Source organism: Gossypium arboreum, chromosome 3 (genome assembly GCF_025698485.1).
Source record: "Gossypium arboreum isolate Shixiya-1 chromosome 3, ASM2569848v2, whole genome shotgun sequence".
Taxonomy (NCBI): Eukaryota; Viridiplantae; Streptophyta; class Magnoliopsida; order Malvales; family Malvaceae; genus Gossypium; species Gossypium arboreum.
In genome coordinates, this window is record NC_069072.1 from 104757889 (window position 1) to 104778864 (window position 20976).

Sequence of the window (20976 nt, forward strand, 5' to 3'; positions counted from 1 at the left end):
TTTTATCAAATTTCCTTATTATCCAAGCCTAACCGACCAATTATTACTCTTATGACAACCCCAAATTTCCACTATTTCACACAATTACAACCTATTTTATAACTTTTACAAAATGGCTCTTTTAGGTGTTTTCCATGAAAATCCTTTCACAAAAGTTATTTATTACACAACCAAGACTCATTTTCTTCCATAAAAATTCAACAAACAACATAAATACTTTCATGGCAAAACCCTAGACTTTCAAGCATTTTGCAAAATAGCCCCCCTTTTAGTTAGCTCATGCTACAAGGATCCCAAAAACACAAAAATCAACAAAAATGATCACCAAAATAACTTACTTGTAAGGGATGGAAGTTGCTGAAATTTTGAGCTTTCAAAACCTCCATTTTGCTGGTATTTTCGGTGGGGGAAGGAAGAAAGATGAAAAGATGACATCTTTTTCTTTTTGTTTTATTTTATTGCCAAATAAGCTACCTAATACCCATAAACTTTAACTTTTCAAATTCTTTCTCTCTATGACCGGCCAAACACCCTATTTAGGGTCTATTTGCACATAAAACACCCCAAATTTTGGTTCTCTAACTATTTAACATTTTTAGCTAGCAAAACAAAACTTTTGCCCTTTATGCGATTTAGCCTTTTTTCGCAATTAAGTATGAAATCGTTAAAATTATTTCACCAAAATTTTCATGCACTCATATAATCATGCTATAACATATAAAATAATATTAAAAATAATTTCTCCGACCCCAGAATAGTGATTCCAAAATCACTGTTCCGATCAAGCCCAAAATCAAGCTTTTACAAACATGGCATCAAGTTTTCATATTTTTGAAATATAGGGACCAAAATAAATTTAATTATATTTTTTTTATATACTATCAAAGTGATAAAAAATTATATTATACCTAAAATTAATTATAAATAAATTATTAAGAATTTCATAACGCGAGGCGTGTGGTGGTTATTAATGAATTATGATGTCCTCCTCCAGTCGGATCATTGGTTGAGTCTGAACTACTCCAAAACTTTTATCACAGCTATCTCAATGTCAATCTCCGATCCCTCCGCTGCTCAAACTCCACTTTTGGATGACACTGTTGACGGCTGCCTTGACTACAAAGGCCGACCTGTGCGCCGCTCAAGCTCCGGATGTTGGAGATCCGCTTCTTTCATCATAGTCGTCGAAATTGCTGAGAGGTTTGCTTATTACGGAATCTCTTCTAACCTCATAACTTACTTGACTGGGCCTCTGGGCGAGTCTACTGCTACCGCCGCCGCGCAAGTTAATGCTTGGAACGGGGCAGCCTCGCTTCTGCCTCTCTTGGGTGCATTCATTGCTGATTCTTTTCTTGGCCGATACCGCACTATCATTCTTGCTTCCCTTGTTTATGTTTTGGTAAAACATTTTCCTTTCTTTTCTTTCCCAATAGATGAGCTAATGTTTCATCATAATTTCTTCCTTAATTATTTAATTTTGGCGTTTAAAAAGACAGTCCGCAATGCCTGGAATTTTGGTTCTTAGCATTTTAAAATTTAAAATTTTCTACCCCGTTTTTTTCCCTCGAATATTGACATAGAAAATGGAGGGTATAGTTCCTTTTGGAATAATAATTGAGATGATTTTTAGCCTCTTCTGTCAAGTTAGGGTATTGAATTAATTATTGTGACTGAACGTGGATGAAACTGTGAGAGAGAGAGAGAGAGAGAGGCTTTCTGCTAGTATTCGAATTGTTTCATAGGTTTAAATGTTTTCCTGTCATTTTGGATGCCTTCTAGAGTAGTATAGCTCAAGGTTCAATGAGCCAAAAAAAAAAAAAACTATAGCCCAAGGTTATCCTTCCTCCATGTGAGATATTTTTTCCATGGCTTCTTGGCAATCAAGGATGGACTTACTACACTGAAAAGAATGTCAAGCCTGGGAACGCATTTGAAATTGGCTTTCTGCTCCTTGTGAGAATAAGATTCATCTTTGTTGGGTTGTTATCTGACCTAGAGAGAGAGTGAGCTGGGGTCCCTGAGCTACAATTCTAGATGAAAAAGCATAGGAACTTTAGAATTGGTAAAACAACAGACCCTTTTTGCTGCCTTAGCGCTAATGGAAGTTCTGTTATTTCATAAAAGTGGCACCAGTTCATGTTATTTCTTTTGAGTTGTGATTGTGTTTATTGATATAGTTGGTAGAAATCTAGTTTCTAGTTTGAATATTTATATTTATATTTTGAACCAGTTTCATAAAATTCTGTCTGCTTGTGCTTGGTTATTAGCTGTTTGCAAAAGAAAGTTGAAGGGGGAGATAGAAAGAGCTAACAGTAGTCAGAAGCAAAACTTGAGTTTAATAGAAGAAATTAGGGAGAAACATGGAAGTAATTGTGGAGAGAAACCATGGAAAATCAGTGAGGGGGAGAAGTGTCCAACTCAATAAATTGTTATCCAAAAATATCAACATTCGATACTCCAGGCATAATAGATATTCAAACAAAAATGGTTTTTGTAGCTGAATGAAGTCATAATAAAAGGTGTAATACCTAATATAGCTCTAAACTATGCTATTTGGACTTGAGGCCTGAGGGGTGTGCTGGATATATGTATGTGTTTGGCATAAATATGCTCTACTTTTTGAAGTTTTCCCATGTATTTGGTGCATTATGCCTCATATTCATGTCTTGATATGTGTTGGACATAGGTGCTTTGGAAAACATGAAAAATCCAAGTAACGTAGGCCCTAAAATATTACTTGGAAATAAGGTAAGCTATTTAATATAAATAGCGTAATAAATTGAAGTGAAGATCACTATTACACTCGTAAACTACAACTGCATTACTAAACAAACTCTTTAAGCAACTCCTTTCCATACTGTGTATGCTTACTTGCTTTTTATGTATTAAAATTTGTTAAATCATCCAATGAAACAAAGAGTTTGAATTTAGGCTCGACTTCAGAAACCTCGACTCAAGCTCTCTTTAACAACATTAATCATTATGAATGTGCACAATAATTCTCAAATTAATGAGGTTGCTTGTCATGTTCTAACAAAAACTTTGAAGCTCAATTCAAGATGTGAGAAAACCTGCTGTAATATCAATTGTACTTGATGAACCTGTTTCATGACTTAGCTTTTCTCATCGGTAGCTGTAGGGTAGCCTCAGGAATGTTTTGATTGTTTAATTAATTGATTAGAGCGCTTACTAGCTGTTTTCCATAATTACTTCATTTGGAATGATTTATAGGGGATAGGCTTGTTGGCTCTGTCTGCCACACTTAGTTCCATCAGCAGTTCTGGTGGTCAAAATGCAGATGATATTGCATTAAGCTCTTCACTTCAGTTTCAAGTGATACTATTCTTCTCCTCGCTGTATCTAGTAGCATTTGCACAAGGTGGACACAAGCCATGCGTTCAAGCTTTTGGAGCAGATCAATTTGATACACAAGACGCTGAGGAGTGTAAAGCCAAGAGTTCATTCTTTAATTGGTGGTACTTTGGTATGTGTGCGGGTACCTTAACAACCCTTTCGATTTTAAACTACATCCAAGATAATCTTAGTTGGGTTCTTGGATTTGCAATACCTGGTATTGTGATGGCTGTGGGACTGGTTGTTTTTTTGCTTGGAACAATGACTTACCGGTATAGTGTGAAAGGGGATGAGGAAAGCCCGATTGTGACTGTTGGTCGAGTGTTCATTTTGGCAGTTAGGAACCGGAAAACATCGTATTCTGCAATTGCTGCAGAGGAAGAAGCCCGAGGAATTCTTGCAACTGAAAGTTCCAAGCAATTCAAGTAAGTGAGATATTTTTGCACAAAAGGAATTAGGACCATAAAAAAAAGGGACAAATAGAGCTTTAGTTAAGGTCAATATCTAAAGCCTCATGCATTTTCCTTAAGTGCCACCATAATCTCTCCATTTAACTTATCATGTATAAACTCGTAATGATTGCATGGTAATGAGATATAGTTTTGTTTATCATTTCGTAACTGCCTTCATTGAGGCAATCATAGCATGATGTATAGTTGACATGGAGCTCTTGCTTGTTGCTTTTCTTCTTCCTGTTATTAAAGTGTTTAATGCTTCAACTTTATTGAACCAATTGAGTTTTTCCTGCTCCTTTTGGTTTATGAAAATAATGCTTTTATATACATTTTCTGTAGCAAATGTCTCTAACATGGCAATGCGGATCTTTTTAATGTGTTAGATTCCTCAATAAAGCCTTGCTTGCTCCGGATGGTTCAAAGGAGCAAGGAGAGGTGTGTAGCATCAGAGAGGTTGAAGAAGCAAAAGCTGTTATAAGGCTTGCACCAATATGGGCTACAAGCTTGACTTATGCAATTGTCTTTGCACAATCATCGACCTTCTTTACTAAGCAAGGAGCTACCATGGACAGATCAACTGCAACGGGCTTTGAAATACCTGCTGCTTCACTTCAGTCATTCATTAGTCTTTCGATTGTTCTTTTCATTCCTATATATGACCGCATTTTTGTTCCTTTAACAAGAGCCTTGACAGGGGAACCAGCTGGAATTACATTGCTTCAGAGAATTGGAAGTGGAATGGTAATATCTACTATATCATTGGTAATTGCTGCTGTAGTAGAGATGCGGAGGCTTAAAATTGCGGAAGAACATGGATTGATAGACAAGCCAATTGTGGTGGTTCCAATGAGTATATGGTGGCTGGTCCCTCAATACGCATTGTATGGATTAGCTGATGTCTTCACCATGGTTGGTCTTCAAGAATTCTTTTATGACCAGATGCCAAATGAATTAAGGAGTGTCGGTCTTGCGCTCTACCTTAGCATCTTCGGTGTTGGAAGCTTCTTAAGTAGTTTTCTCATCTCCGCCATCGAGAACTTGACCAGCAGGGATGGCCGAGATAGCTGGTTTGCAAATAATCTGAATAGAGCACATCTTGATTACTTTTATTTGCTGCTTGCTGCGCTTAGTGCTGTGGGATTGACTCTCTATGTATGTTGTACAAAATATTACATTTATGCTAGATGGGGAAGGACGTTCTAAATCGCGATTTTCTAGGTATCACCAGTCCATTGATTGTTGTAACTGTAATATATTAAGCGACTTCTCACTAAATGGTTGGTTAAACTTGTAAGAATGTAAACCATGAATGTAAGGATTTTAAATTATTCTGTAAGTTAGAAAACTCTTTTGTTTCAAGAAAAGAATGATGGCCATCAACAGACACTTGTTATTACTATTACAATATCTAATCATTGTATTTAGATTTGATTGCACTCATATAGGAGATCTTACCAACATCATTTCTTTTGGAGAAAGCATATGGTGAGGGACATTTGAGGCTAGACTTGAAATCGTGGAGAAAAAAAACTATCTTCTTTTCATTGGTGTGGTTGTGTGTAGAAAAAAATATATTCCTAAAAAAGAAATTTTATTTCCATTGTTGCTTGTAGAGTCGAAAGGAGAGAACAATTTTTTTTTATTATTAAAAAATTGTATAATATTGTAAAATACGTACTTATATATTTTTCATTTCAAATTTGGAAGGAGTTGGGATACATTATTATAAAAATTGGTAATTTTTTTATTGTCTTTTTTTTTTACAATGCACACTCAAAATTTATTTTTCATTCCAAGTTTTTACTCTCTTTTACTTTTACACTCAACTAATCACTAAATTCTTTTCCTCGTGTCTCAGATCTCATTTTTAGTTAGAAAAATTAGAAAAAAAAAGTACCTCATACGAATAAAACGTTTCTTATTTTATCCCTAACTTTGGGTTTGACAAAGTTAAATATATTATATAGTATAAATATAAATTTAATTATTATAGAAAGTAAATATATTATAAATATTGTTATGATATAATAATTGTATAAATATTTTTAATACAATTGTTACCCTAACTCAAGAAATAGGTTAAAAAACTCGAGGAATAAGCAACCCAAAGGATCCAAAATGAATAATTACTTAGGGTGTGTATTTTTTGGTTTTAATCGAATTAACTAGTCAAACCGAATTAGTTTAATTAATTAACTGGCCACTGAATCTAATTTGGTCAAGATTAGTCAAAAATTTTAAAATTTTAATTATCAATTAATTTAATTCGAATCTGAATAATTAATTGAAATTATTAATAATAATATATTATATGCGAGATAAATCTAATACATTAAATAAGCCCAACATAAAAAAATTAATGGACTTATAAAAATTTCTATAATGGGTTAAAAATTATGAAAACTAAAAATATTTGGGGAAAAAAATAAAATAAACTAAAAAGGTAAAAAATACAAAAATTAAACAAAGAAAAGTAAAATTAATATTTTTAATGTAATGTTGGTTATTATGTTTTTAATTTAGTATTTCTGTTGTGTTATTTGATGTTTTAAATTTATCTTAAACTTTTTGAATTAAAAACAAAGAAAAATTTGTCATGATTTTTTTTATGTTTTAAGTTTGTTTAAATAAAAATTATAAATTTTGGTTAATTTAATTAAGTGCCTGAATTAATCGAAAATAATTCCGCTAACTAATAAATTTTAAAAAATTTTAACTCAATTAATGATTTTAAAATTTTGATTAATTCAATTAATGATAGTTGAATTGTAAGTATTAATCAAACACACTGTTTGAACAACTCTAAAGCTACCTATTGCAACACTACACTTGGGGTTTAAGATAAGCATTACAAACCAAAATGTTTGAATAAAATAGTGGATAAAATAGCAATTGCATGGTCCTTGAGCCCAACTTTGTCGGGTACAGGCGCGCTAGCCAATAAATGCAAGGTCTTGAAATGTGACCCTAATAAATCAAAAGGAGATTACATACTTTCATGTAGGAAAGCGAAAGAAAGATGAGTTTGAGCTATAAAAAGAAAAGAATAATTGTTAACGAGGATCATCTTTTACTATCACTTTATTCTTTATTATTCTAAAAGTCTTTATTCACAAAATTTATTAACGAGTGTATGTGAACTCATAGTTTTTTATGTGCTTCCAGATCATTCTTGATTAGGTTATAATGCATCTACATCAAAGCCCAATCACTGCCTAAAAAGTGTAAACATTGGGCGTCGTTGTGGAAAACTAAACAGAAAGCCATGATTCCCATTGTAGAAGACAACCTACTACTAAAATTGCCCTCGATACTACCCAAACGACCACTATGGCAACCATCGTTACCGCTAAAGCCAATTCCATAAAGCTCGATGACACCATATTGACCTCAACAGTTTCCCAACTCTTCAGTACAACAACTGGCCTTGATATGATCATTCATGCCTCTTTTATTTTTCTTAACTTCAATTCTGTAACGACTTGATTTTCGTCGGTATTAAAAAATTTGATTTTGAGATAAATTTATTAAATCGAATTAATCTGAAAATTTTAGTTGAAAACCTATGAGTCAAATGCAACATTAGAAAATATAATTATTTAGTAAAATTAATTAAATAAAATAATAAAATATTATAGGGACTCAATTACAAAACAATTAAATTCGTAAGATTTAGATAATAATTTAAGTAGATCCTTAATATGTAATTATACTAAGGACCAAAGTGCAATTAACCCAACGCAAATCCATATATAGTGGATTAGTATGATCCTTGCCATAAGCGATTCATTAATAAATCTTGACAATTGATTTTATATTAAATTAAATAAGCTTAATTGTATGTACACTTATTAAATGGGAAAAAAAAAACAATGGGATCATTCTTATCTTTCTCTCCCAACGAACACAAGCAATGAAATAATGAAAATTTGGGTTTTCTCCACAAGGCCGTTAGCTATCCTTAACATGAAATTGAGTTTTCTTTTAATTTTACGCTAAATTCATATATTATAAAAGGTAGATGAACATGACCCAATTAATAGATTTCGAAATTATTAAGTTTAGCTTAAATCACCATTAATGAAAACTTAAAAAACAAAGAGAAACAGAGCCTTGATTTTTGTACATCTAGCTATTGTCGAGCTTGAATTATGAAGGAAATGAATACAGTATAATTTACCATTCATGCATGCTTAGAGATTTTTGGAGAAAAAATTACAACCATGAAAAGATAAGAGTTAAGCTTGGTTCTAAGGAAAATGTTAGAAATTAAGTGGATAGTGTAGAAATAAAGTTAAGTTTAAGCTTTTAATCATTGTTGAGTTTTTAGGAACCTTCATGTAAGAAATGAATATGCACGAAATTAATGTTAAATAATGATAATTTGAGGTCTGAAGTCGGATTTAGATTCGATCATGTAGATTGTAAAATATGGGAAATTGGATATTAGAGTTTAAAGGTACTAAAATGAAAGGTTTAAATAATATGTTTAATGATGATAAATTAATTGTATTTCTATATTCGTGTTAATGAATGAGATCAAATATAAAGATGAAATGTCAAGAGACAACGAAAAAACGAGAATGGACAACGAATAATGGATCCAATTTGTGCTCTCGTAATTTACTTTCAATTCATAGTTATTAAGTATCAAACTTGATAAGGTAATATTAGTGCTTGATCTCTTGAAAGGGTTGATCTATTCCGTATGTGTGTGTGAGAGAGATATTATGTTTTGACATTGTAAAAAATTATGAAAGCATGAAAATATAAAGGAATGCATATGTATACGATGTGCTTAAGGCATAGATATGAATATGAATGTAATTGTATAACAAATGAATGATATGTGATTATATGTTTATTATTTTTATGAATGTCCCATGAATAGTCTCAGATAGAGTTGTAGGTTTAGTTAACATGTCATGAGATTTGTTATATGGAGATATTTTGGTTTATACCGATAAGCGTTAGGTGCGTATTTCTTCAGTTACGTTTTGATGAGTATGACCGTCACCAAACATGCGAACGTTTGGACTGGAAATACTGCAATAGAAAGATATGAAATTAAAGTAGTGGTACCCACAAGTATACGAGTCAAATTGTAATATAGTATTGTACAACGAGGTATAGAAAGTATTCCAAAGATCGTACCCAAGGGAGGATGGATTAAACTTCATATTATTTTCTACAGTAACAAGTCTAAATAGTAATAATTGAAAATTATATTACGACAAATGATAATAAAATTTAAGATCATCAAATAAACTAAATTTACTAAAAAGAAATTAACAATTAATGAAATCTCGAATAACAGGAAGAAGATTAATTCACTCCAGTGTTTGTAATTAACGTCAAAACCTGGGTTTTAATTAATTAGATAATAACTAACCAATTATTTTCTCTCGGCCTCTAACTAATTAATTAATCAATAATATCCATTTATCTCTCGATCCGTCGTTTAAACTGAGTTAAATTATGATGTGCTTGGTAGACTTATCCTCTCAGCCTATCTACCTAAATTATTTCCCAAGGTTGTCAATCCTAGGGTTTAAGCATGCATAATTTAAACTAACTAATTCTACGACAAACCCTCTTTATCTGTTAATTACTCTCATATCTATTTGTTAATCTTCCTAAAAGGATTAGCTACTCATGTATCTAAATACCATTTTCCCTAGAAATAATTTTATCATGCAAAACACATGAATTAAATTAAAATGAGAGGAGAATAGAAATAGATCCTTTTAAGACGCTGGATGTGCTTGGTTGCAAAAATTCCTTTAACAACTAGCGAGATATCGACAATTGCAAGATAAAAGTAAAAGAAAAATACTGAATAATAAAATAACGAAGGCTTGGACTCAAATTCAATCCAAGTCTGAAACAAGAAAGTAAACTATTTTAGAACTAAAATAAAATCCTAATTAAAACTAAATCTACTAAATAAAAACCATAAAAATTGGCTTCTACTGGCCTCTCATAGGTCAGCCTAAGCCTTGTTATTTATAGGAAAAATTAGCTACCATAATTAGGTCAAACACTAGCCTAAAATATGATAAATACAGATTACGCGGATGAAAACACCCTTGATTAATTCCTGGCTCTCTTCACAGTTGTGTTGCGACACAGGGTAGGCGTGTCACAACATACAACTTCGAACTTGATGCTCTTCAATTGGTTCTGTTGTGTTGCGACCCAATTGTTGTTCCTGATGCTCTTAGGCTTAAAAAATTCTTATTTTAATAAAAGTTAAATCTAAGTTACTAAAACAAAAAAAATGCATTAAAATAACATAAAATGGCCTAAAAACAAGTTCATTAAGTGTAGAAAAGCATCTAATTTGCCACAACGAATTGTGGCAGAACAAATTCCTCCAAACTTAACTTGTTTCCAATGGGTCTCTTTTGAGTTCTTTGTAAATGTGGAGGTTGGTATGAAGGATTTGGTCTATTCTGCACTTGGTTTCCTCCTCCTTGATTACCTCCCCACTTAAAATGTAGATGATCCTTCCAATTGGGATTATAAGTGCTTGAATAGGGATTTTCACCCCTATTACTGATATAGCTTACGTCTTTTGGCTGGTTCTCCACGTATGGGTCTACTATCATTGGCTTGACAGTTGTCTCCAACCGATTCAGCTTATCCAAAATTTGTTGATATTTATTTTCTTCGTTGACCGCTTTCACCGTTAGAGGTTTTGGTTTGTACATGAATCTCTCATTTGGCCACATGTATGAGTTCATAGCCATGTCACTTATAATTTGACATGCTTGCTCATATGTATGGTGCATAAAAGACCCTCTGTAAATCCCAACTTGGTGGGTCCTGAGGTCGATAGGTAAATTGAAAAGAACTTTGATTGATGCAGTCCTATTTGCCCAATGGATACTCTTAGCGAGTATATCGAGAGCATAGTCAGTATTAATGTACCAGGTAAAGATATTTTTTTACTTGTTACTAATGTAGTACATATATACAAATGAGTTGACCCATGGTTAATCAAAGTGTAAACAGTAACATCAAAGAGAGAAAATGTACCTGTGATAACATCAAGTGCTGAAGCATCCTCGCTAGCTTAAATTGCATAAACCCTAGCAAGAGCTCGTGCCTCGGATTGAACTGTAGTGCCTTTCATTCCACTTATACTAACTCTGACATTTCTAGTGTTTTTAGGTGGTCTACCTTTAGATGGTATAGCCCCTGATCGTACATTCTAAACATTATCCCTATCAAATCTATCTGGGTAGTCTCAGAGGAAATGGTCTAACAGGCGACATTTAAAACACAATCCCTCTTTCAATCGACACTCACCAAAATGTTTCCTATTACAATATTGACAGTTTGGCTTATTGGTGTTGCAAACGTTGCCAACACTATCTACTGAGGTAGCCTGTGGTTGCAAGCTAGATTACTTTGCACAATCTCTCCCTGAAAATTTAGACGAAGTTGACATACGACTGCAAGGTTCTTTTATTTTCTTTGAAGGAGAAGAGAAAGATTTTCCCAATTTCCTTTTACTTGTGTCTTGAACTTTAGAATCTATCTTTTTCTTTGCTTTGCTAATGTCCTCCATCTTCTGAGCTCTATCAACTAAAATGAAAACCTCTTTCAACTCAAGTGCCCTGATGTGTAACTGAATCTCTTCATTCAAGCCTTCTTCAAAGTGAGTACACATAACGACTTCTGTTGGAATTAATTCTCTGGCCTACTTACTAAGTCAAACAAATTCTCTCTCACGTTCAACTATTGTTCTGCGTCCCTGTTTCAACTCAAGAAAATCTTTTTGCTTTTTATCAAGGTATCATTGTCTAACATTTTTCTTTTTGAATTCAGTTTGGAAAAATTCCCAACTCAACCGATCTTTTGATACCACCACTAACAAAGTATTCCACCACAGGTATGCTTCATCTTTTAACGATGAGACTGCACACTTCAAAAGAACATGTCAACCCATTGAATACTTTTGTCGTATTTTCCAACCAGAATTCAGCCTTTTTCAGATCATCCTCTACTTTACCATGGAATTCTTCAGCCCCATATTTTTTAATTTTATCAACTAGAGGCCTGTTTACTTGTACCTGTTCCAAACCTTGAGGAATAGAGAGTATCGGTTGGGGTACGAGAGGGGGCAGAGTTGTTGAGCAATCAGATTAGTTCTCATAAAATTGCTGAACCATTCAGACATCATATGGAAGAAGGCTTCCCGTAGCACACTTCTTTGGCCCTCAGAAACGGGCTCACTATGAACAGCTCCATGGACCGAGGCTTGAGCATTGTTCTTAGCTTCATCAAAATTAGTTCGGTTGGATTCAAACAACATATTATCTATATGAAAAACAGAATCAATTCGAGTAAGGAGGCATCATACTATCACACTATCACAATATCACAATATCTTATCTAGACTCTCTATACCTTCTACGTTTGGTCTTAGAGCTGACTAAACTGTAGTTCTTACACCACTAAATGTAACATCCCTAACCTATCTTAATCACCGGATTTGAGATATGGGATATTACAAAAGGTTACAATTCCAATATCATCTTAAAACAATTCATATTATAATTTAAATATAAAAAATTCATAGTAAATAATTATTCATAGTATATCTACGAATACAGGCCTCAAATCAAGCCTACGAAACCTTAAAATCAGCTTGGAAACAATTAGGGACCCATCTAAAATAAAATAGAAAAATAACGTAAAAATTGTAAACAGAGGTCACATGGCCATGCGGCCAGGCCGTGTGAAAGATACCAGCCCATGTGGCCCCTAGTGTGGCCAAGTGGCTACTCCACGTGCCCGTGTTCTTAGACCGTGTGCAATTCAAACTATGCTTGTGTGTAAAAATTTGCACCAAAAGTCAATAACATACATAGCTGTGTGTGGTGACCATGTTTGGCACATGGCCATGTGACAGCTCGAGTCTCAGGCCGTGTACACCCAAAATTACTTCTAAAACAACCCAACTCATCAACCATTTCTTAGGTATCAAGCCAAACCATTTCCAACAATTTTCACACATTCAAAACACATTCAAGCATGCCTAAAACATGACAAAACATTCAACTTAAGTGCCTAACCAATATGCCCTCATTGGCACCACAATTCAAACACCATTCTAACTTTACATTCAAAGCTCACAAGTTATTACTATAAAAACATGTTAAACATACCATTTCATCCATTCCTGTGACAGCCTTAAAACGACCCTAGTCGGAATGTGGTTTCGGGACCACAAAACCGAGGCATAAAAATAATTTAATATTTATTTTATTGCCTATAATATGTGTTAACTCATGTGTGACATTTTTGATGTTTTAATTTAGAGTTATAAATGTGAATTTCACTAGAAAGGACCTAGTAGAAAACTTTGAAAGTATGATGAGGAAATGTGTGATGACTAATTTAAAGCATGCATGCAAAACAATGGACTTGCATGTCAAATTCCCCCTAATAGCTAGTGGCCGCCATGACAAGGAAATATGGGCAAGACATGTCATGAAACATGTTTTGTAAGTGCATTATGTAAGGAGAAATAAAATAAGATGCTTGGGTAATAAAAAAAAAAAAAAATTGTGTGAAGGCTCTCCCTCCCCATTGCCGTGAGTAGAGGAAAAGAGAAGAAAAAATTGTTGTTCATCTTTTTTCATTTTCTTTGAGCTAAATTCTAAGGAAGAAGGAAGGGTTCTTGCTTCATGCTTGGTTTGGAGGGGATTAGGAGGAAGTTTGGCCATACTTGTGTCAAGATTAAGGTATGCTTGAGGTTGTGCCATGGGATTCATGCATGTTTTAGTTGCTAGCTTGATGTTTTATTAGCCCATGGTTCAAATCTTTGCTATGTCATGGAATGATATTCGGCCAAAGTGGATGTGGTGTTAATGCCATTGCATGCTAAATATCAAGCTTGATAATGATACATGTGATGGGGGATTGAGGACTCTTAGATTTTCTTTTAGCATTTTTGAATGAGATACTAAGTTCTTTGTTTAACCATGACCAAATTGAAACGGTATGGTGTGGTGGTGTATTCGGCCATGGTATATCCATAAGTACGATTCATGCATGTTGCATGGTAAGTAAGATTTGAGCTTTGGATATGTGTTTATATTTGGATATAAGCAACTTGAGATTCGGCCCTTGCACCTACATGAATATATGTTTGCACATGATGTATTGGTATGACATGTATACTATTTCAAGGTGTATATTTGCTTGTGATGATGTTTGGTTATGAAGGAAATGATAGATGTGTATTGAGTTACAATATGGAATCGTTAGTTAGTAAAATGTATGCTGTTTTTTTGTGTGGTATTAAGTGTATAATTGGCCTCAACATGGACATGCATATTCGCCACATGAGGGAAATGGTGTGCATGCATTCGGTTAGAGGCAAGCATATTGATGCCTATTCTTGGCTTAGAAAATCCGACTAAGGAGAGTACTAACTAATGTGTTGAGTTGATTCATGATTTCGTACATATGTGACTTTAATGTCTAATGAAAATATGTGGGCTAAGTACCTTGAATTCCTCTTCGATGCTCAAATGATAAAACCAATTTATTTGTTAAATTAAGCTCAAGAGCAAAGGGAGCTAAATCCGATAAGGGAAGGAAAAAGTCGTCGAATAGTCGTGAAATCGTTCGACCACGTCCGAGGTAAGTTCTCGAGTAATGGAACTTAGATTATGATTTGATTAGATCATGCTCTTTGTGTGTGGCTATTGAGCCGAAATTGCAAATGAGATAAGTGACTTGTGTTTGAATTTTGCTAATGAGAATGAAATCTGAATGTGTCATGATTTATTGATAATTGTGCTTGGCTATTTGAATGATGTCCGGCTAAGTCCCGAAGGCTTTGTGTTAAGTGACCATATCCGAACTAAGATCCGAAGGCGTTCATGCGAGTTAATAAATTCGGGTTAAGCCGAAGGCATTTGTGCCGATTAATAAATCCGGTTAAGCAGAAGGCACTTGTGCGAGTTACTAAACCGGGTTAAGTCCGAAGGCATTCGTGCGAGTTACTATAACCGTGGTTTGTCCGAAGGCATTTGAGCTAGTCGTTATATCGGTTAAATTCCAAAGGTACGTGATTCGAGAACGAGCTTTCTTGCTGTAAAATTTCAGTTAATACGCTTGAAAAATTCCAGCAATGAGGTATGTTCGTATGTTCTTGAAATTAGTTGATTCCTTGAATGATATTCGCTCGATCGAGTAATGAGCTTCCGTATTTGGCTAAGATGATCCCTTCGTATGAATATAGGGGTTGGAATGTGAAATAAGTATGACATTGAGAATTTGTGCATACGAAATTATCCGTTAGCTATATGATTGCTATGCTTTTGTTGTGCTAGAATCCCTTGCTCAAACTTACTAAGCATAAATTGCTTACTCCGTTTCTCTGTTTCTCTGTTTTATAGATTTTGCTCGTTAGCTATCGGATTCGGGATCATTGAAGTCGAAGTCATCCACACTATCAAAGCCCTTTTGGTATTATTTTAGTTGAACTCCGGATATGGCATGTATAGGACTACCCTTTGCTGTTTTTCAAATACGTTTTGTGATGTATGTGTGTACAGCCATGCGAAAATGGCTCGTAAAAGTGAGGTATGGCATTAAACTATTTGTGTTTATGTATATATGTATGGTTTCATGATGTGAGCATGGACTGGAATGGAAGTGTTAGGCAAATGATCAGCCATTGGAATGGCTAAATATGAGTATATGTAGACCTATGTATGACAAAACTCTAGTTGGTCCATGGAAACCACGAAATAGGTAAAGTTTACCTTGAAAACAGATACAGACAGCAGCAGTGGTGAGCATTTGAAAAATCACTAAATATTTTAGAAATGGAATTAAATAGTGAATAAATTATGTAAATGAACCTTTATGAATCTACTTTCATATGGAAGAAACGAAACGGTCATATGAGTTATATGTTAAGAGATATTAAAGTTCTCGTGAAACAGGGCCAGAACGGTTTCTGGATCCCCTGTTCCGACTTTGGAAATTCATTGTAAATTAACCAGAGATGATTAGGAGTCACGCCATATATGTATAGATTCCTATTTGAGTCTAGTTTCTAAAGAAACAAACAGCATCAGTATTTAAGACCTGTACCGGAAGATATCCAATTCGTAATGCATAAAGGTCAGTGTAGTCGAACCTTGGAATAGGGGAGACTTTAACTAATAAACTATACTAATTGGCTTAACCAAAAATTCTAGAAAAAAATCTGTAGATGGATATATGAGTCTAGTTTCAGGGAAAAATTACAAAACTGATTTTCGAGTTTTGAAACTCAAGATATGATTTTTAAGGCGACAGTGATGCAGTAACCAGCTTGTCTGGAAATTTTTAAATGGACAGTGAAAATGATTAAGTTAAGTTTGTGTGCACCTTGTGTTCGACTCCGGTAACGGACTCGGGTACGGGGTGTTACAATTTCATTCATATATATATATTACCATACCTCAAGCCATTTTCAAGAAGAATGAACCAAATGACCAAAAGCACTTATAAAGATATACAATAGCCAAAATACCAAATATATACACAACCACAAATCTTTATTAACTAAATTTATAAACATCATCATAAGTAAAGAAACTTAAAGGCTCCTAGTGCATGTAATTTATAACCAACTTCAAAAGGATTAAAACATCTATCGATTTAAAAAACGAATAGTACATGTGCTCCAACTTGAATTTCCAATTGACCTTGACTTCTGATGATCTACAAAGAATGAAATGCAATAGATGTAAGTAATTGTTACTTAGTAAGTTAATCTATAACATATATTGAAACTTACTGAATAGAATTCTATTTGAACAATTCCTGCATAAAATTCATTCAATAGTTTGTAAGCTCATTTGTCTCTTATGCACAACATAACCTTACAAGGTTAGTAAATCACAAGTATACAACTTACAATCGCACCTTGTCATGTAACATCAATAATTAACACATATAACTCAATTTATACAACTCATATTCATATTGTATATCACACTCTATTTAAAAAATATCATGTCAAGTTTCTCCATCCAAAACATAATTTCTTATAGCAAATTCATATGTGTCTATTTCATAAGTTAATGTCCATATAACCATTTCATATAACTTGTCCATATATCATTTTATATCTGATGAACCACAATGAAATAACATTGGATACGTGAGAAAATGCTTACACGAGCTGTGATGGTAAATGTTCACACAAGCTATAACTGTAATTGCTTACACGAGCTGTTGGTCGGAATGTTAAGCTACATAATGCTGCTCACATGAGCTATGGAGAATTTGCAACAAATTTAGGACTTCAGCCATCAGTAGGACATCCAAGACCAGCACCTGAAACTGTAATAACCTTTAATGACATGTCATTTGTATCCTAAGCACTCACAAGGTCCAAATGGGCCATTTCATGTCCAAATCATGTGATTATGTACACATTAATTCATCACAATTAGTTAACCATGTAATTTCCCATTTTAAACCATAACCTTCAATTTAGCTAACATTATAATTTAATCCAAATCATTAATTATCATTTAACAATCAACTTAAACTATACATAACACAAAAATTAATTAACATTTCACCCAAAACAATATTTCATAAGCTTAATCAATATACAAACTTACCTAGACAAAAACGATTACGAATACAATGCCGACAACTAATCTGCTAACTTAGCTTTTCCACGGTTTGAGTCCAGTTAATTTGTTTCTTAATCTAAATAATAAATTTCATTTAGTTAACCAATTCAAACAAATTAAATAATTAAATTTATGCTTACAAGCCCTTTAATTATCAATTTACAAAATTACTTCAACATTTTACCCTTTACGCAATTTAGTCCCTAAGTCGAAACTTACAAATTAACCATATTTAACTACAACCCATGTTAGCCAAATTTCCTAGAGTCCCTCTACACACCATATTAATCATGTTTTCTTAAAAAGTTCATGAATTTTTAACATTTAAACAATTTAGTCCTTTAACATTAAAATCATTAAAAACTACTTTTAAAAATAACCTTATTTAACAACAAAGTTTAATAATCTATCACCAAGCTTCAAAAACACCTTAAACTCATTAATGACATAATATATATCATTTAAAAAATTTACAAATTAATTCTCGGGTTAGCTAGATTAAGCTAATATGAACTCAAGAACATAAAAATCAATAAAAACAGACTTAATTTACATATGCATGAAAAACAAAGCTTGGCCGAATGTTTTTTTAGCTAAAATGGTAGTTTTGATTTTGTCAAGAACAAATGAAAAAGATGATGAGTAATTTGACTTTTGTTTTGTTATAATCTTTACTTAATTATTAATTTACAACTTTACCTTTTAAAAATTAGTTTAATTTCATGCCAAATCACTCCCAAAATCGTCCACTAAGTACCTATGTGGTATAATTACCACTTAAGTCCACCAATTCATATTTTTATAGCTATTTAACCATTTTATCAAATTGAACTAACTTTTACAACTTTTACGTTTTAGTCGTTTTTACTTAATTAACTATCTAACGATTAAAATTTCCTAACCAATTTTTAATACAATAACTCTATAAACATTAAATAAATAATAAAATAGTAACTCACATGTCAAAATTATGGTTCCAAAATCACTACTTTCGACACCATTGAAAACTAGTTGTTAGAGAGACTAAGGATTTAAGTTCAAGTAAAAGATTGTTTCACATCTTGGGTAAGTATTATAGTTTTCCATGATTAAATTGTGGAAAGATATGTTTGAAATTATGAGCCTGAACAATAAAATAGTAAAGTAATGCTTTGCATGAGGATTCTTTGGGTTGTGACGATGATAAAGATAATAGGAATGAGTTTTAACAGTATTCTTTTGTCTTAGAAGTAGTGGTTTCTAAGATTTCTCGATGGATGTTTGGATCTGGGGATTAAGCAACGGTTTGTGGTTGTCAGGTGAGTCCTTAAGCTGACTCCTATGTGAGTAAACCAGTTATTTCTAGATACTTCTGTGAAGAATCGTATGAACTATGAACTAAACCTAGAAAGAATGGTACGATAAGTATGCTATTATATGAATGTTGGATGAGATTTACATGTATAGTTTGTATGAAACTGAGAAGTATAGAGTATGTGATAAGAAACTTGAAGTCGAAAATATGATTGTATGAACATGTCTAAAATGTGTAAGATAAGATGTATGTTAAGCTTGGTGCTAATGCATGAAAAGTTTGTCAAGTGAGTCTATGTTGTCTCTGTGGAGTCATTTAAAGGGGTCCGTCGAGACTTTAAACACGATATCTAAAAGGAAAAATTCATGGCCATGACACCGTATTATGTAAAAACTAAATGAATGTGATTACCAAATGGGGTTTTCTATGTGTCCCAGGATGATGAGGGGCAAACCTCACTAAATGTGAGTTTAGGCAAATCTGTATCGTAAACAAATCAAGAAAAGAAATCCATTGTTGCGAAATGTAAAGAGAGCCTTCATGGAAATCTATGAAAAGAAAGCGTTTGTGGCAAAATGTAAAGAAAGCCTTTGTAGTGCACACTAAGGAATGCCCTTGTGGAAACCGTATGAAAGGAACACCTCTGTGACAGATCTTAAAAGAAAGAAAAGGTATTCACGGTGATCTTGAAGGAAAAGCCCTTGTGGCGTATCATGTTACATCTTCGATAAGATATTTTAATGAGCTTCTTTTATGGAAAACTTAAAGCGTGGGCTAAATGGACTAAAAGAAAAAAAAATCTATGTAAGGATTATGTTTGGTAAATTAAAGAAGGTCTGTTTGTAATTATTAGAAGAAAAAGGGTATTATCTAGAAAGGACCAAATTGTATAATTGAAGAATGTATATTCTATCGATGAGCGAAATCATTCATGAATTTCAAAGAAATGATGACTTAGAGTATGTATGTAAGAACAATAGTATTTTGTTTGTATGGACCTTTGGGATGAAAATGGTTAAGAAATAAAAAAAATGGCAGAGTAAAGAATGTGAGTATTATATCTAAGATGCAGAGAATAAGTCATGATTTTAGAGCAGAGAATAAGTCATGTTTTTAGAGGTGACATCTATGGTACAAAGAATTGAATTTTGGAAAGGTATTCACTATAGATAATTTGAAAAACCAAAAACAAGGAGACAGTGAATTTAATGACTAGAGTTGAAGTACAAACGATTCAGGTAAATGGGTGTTTATCTTACTAAGTTCTTATGAAGTTACCTATGTGTATGTTATGTTACAGGTAAGTCGACGTGGGTCTATGTAACACCCCTATCCCGTAACCGTCGCCGGAATAGGACGAGGCGTTACCAGAAAATTTGGAAGCAAATCAAAACAGTAAACTTTTGAACATTTTTTTTTCGTGAAGAAATATTGTTCATTTAATTAAATTTCTAAACACAAACAAAGATCAAACTTATAACTTATAAAAGTAGACTTCCAAAGGATGCCATATTCGCATGGCTTATAAACAATAGTTATGATATCATTCTAGTATAATATATCCTATACATGCCATAAGCTAAATCCAAATCACAAGGTTTCCATAATAGTAGATAGTGTGATGAAGTGCTGACGATCCCCGAGCTGATAATCAGAGTCCACAATCTATAAAACAAAGACAAAAGACAAACGGAGTAAGCTTACATAAGCTTAGTAAGTCTTAAGTAAAACGATAATTTTGCATAATCAAATTCAATTATCATTTATCACTCGATTTTTTCTAATCAATGAAGTCAATCTAGAGCTCCATAATGAACTATAATTTCAATAACCACATCATTCAGTTACCATAAATTATTTCATGATAGTGACCAAAATGGTCAAATATTCGTATGCTCACAAGGCACACTTAGCTCATAATTACACTCCAATCTAAATGCCTCTATTATAGTTTAATCGAATACATTCTTATGGCATAACACATTGGCCAAATGTATCATTGTCACATGGACTGTGGTCACATTTGCGTTCATACACTTATTCACATATGCATCGCTTTGTATACTTTTGATCTAATCCAATTGAAAATCACATACAAGTACCGATACATACCGCCAACTTAATGTCTTGAACATCTTTAATCGTCATTTCATTACTAAGCCTCATCGTCTTAGACCTTGCGAAACCCCGCTTAACAATATCAAGA

The 20976-nt window shown here is 33.3% G+C and overlaps 1 protein-coding gene across 1 annotated transcript; it reads left to right on the forward strand.

Moving 5' to 3' along the window:
- Positions 1–946: 946 nt before the first annotated feature.
- LOC108457488 (protein NRT1/ PTR FAMILY 5.10-like) lies at positions 947–5176 on the forward strand. Its single transcript, XM_017756588.2, has 3 exons — positions 947–1399; positions 3232–3779; positions 4193–5176. The coding sequence occupies exons 1-3, from the start codon at positions 971–973 to the stop codon at positions 5010–5012; spliced, it is 1797 nt and encodes a 598-aa protein (XP_017612077.1). The 5' UTR covers positions 947–970; the 3' UTR covers positions 5013–5176.
- Positions 5177–20976: the final 15800 nt, after the last annotated feature.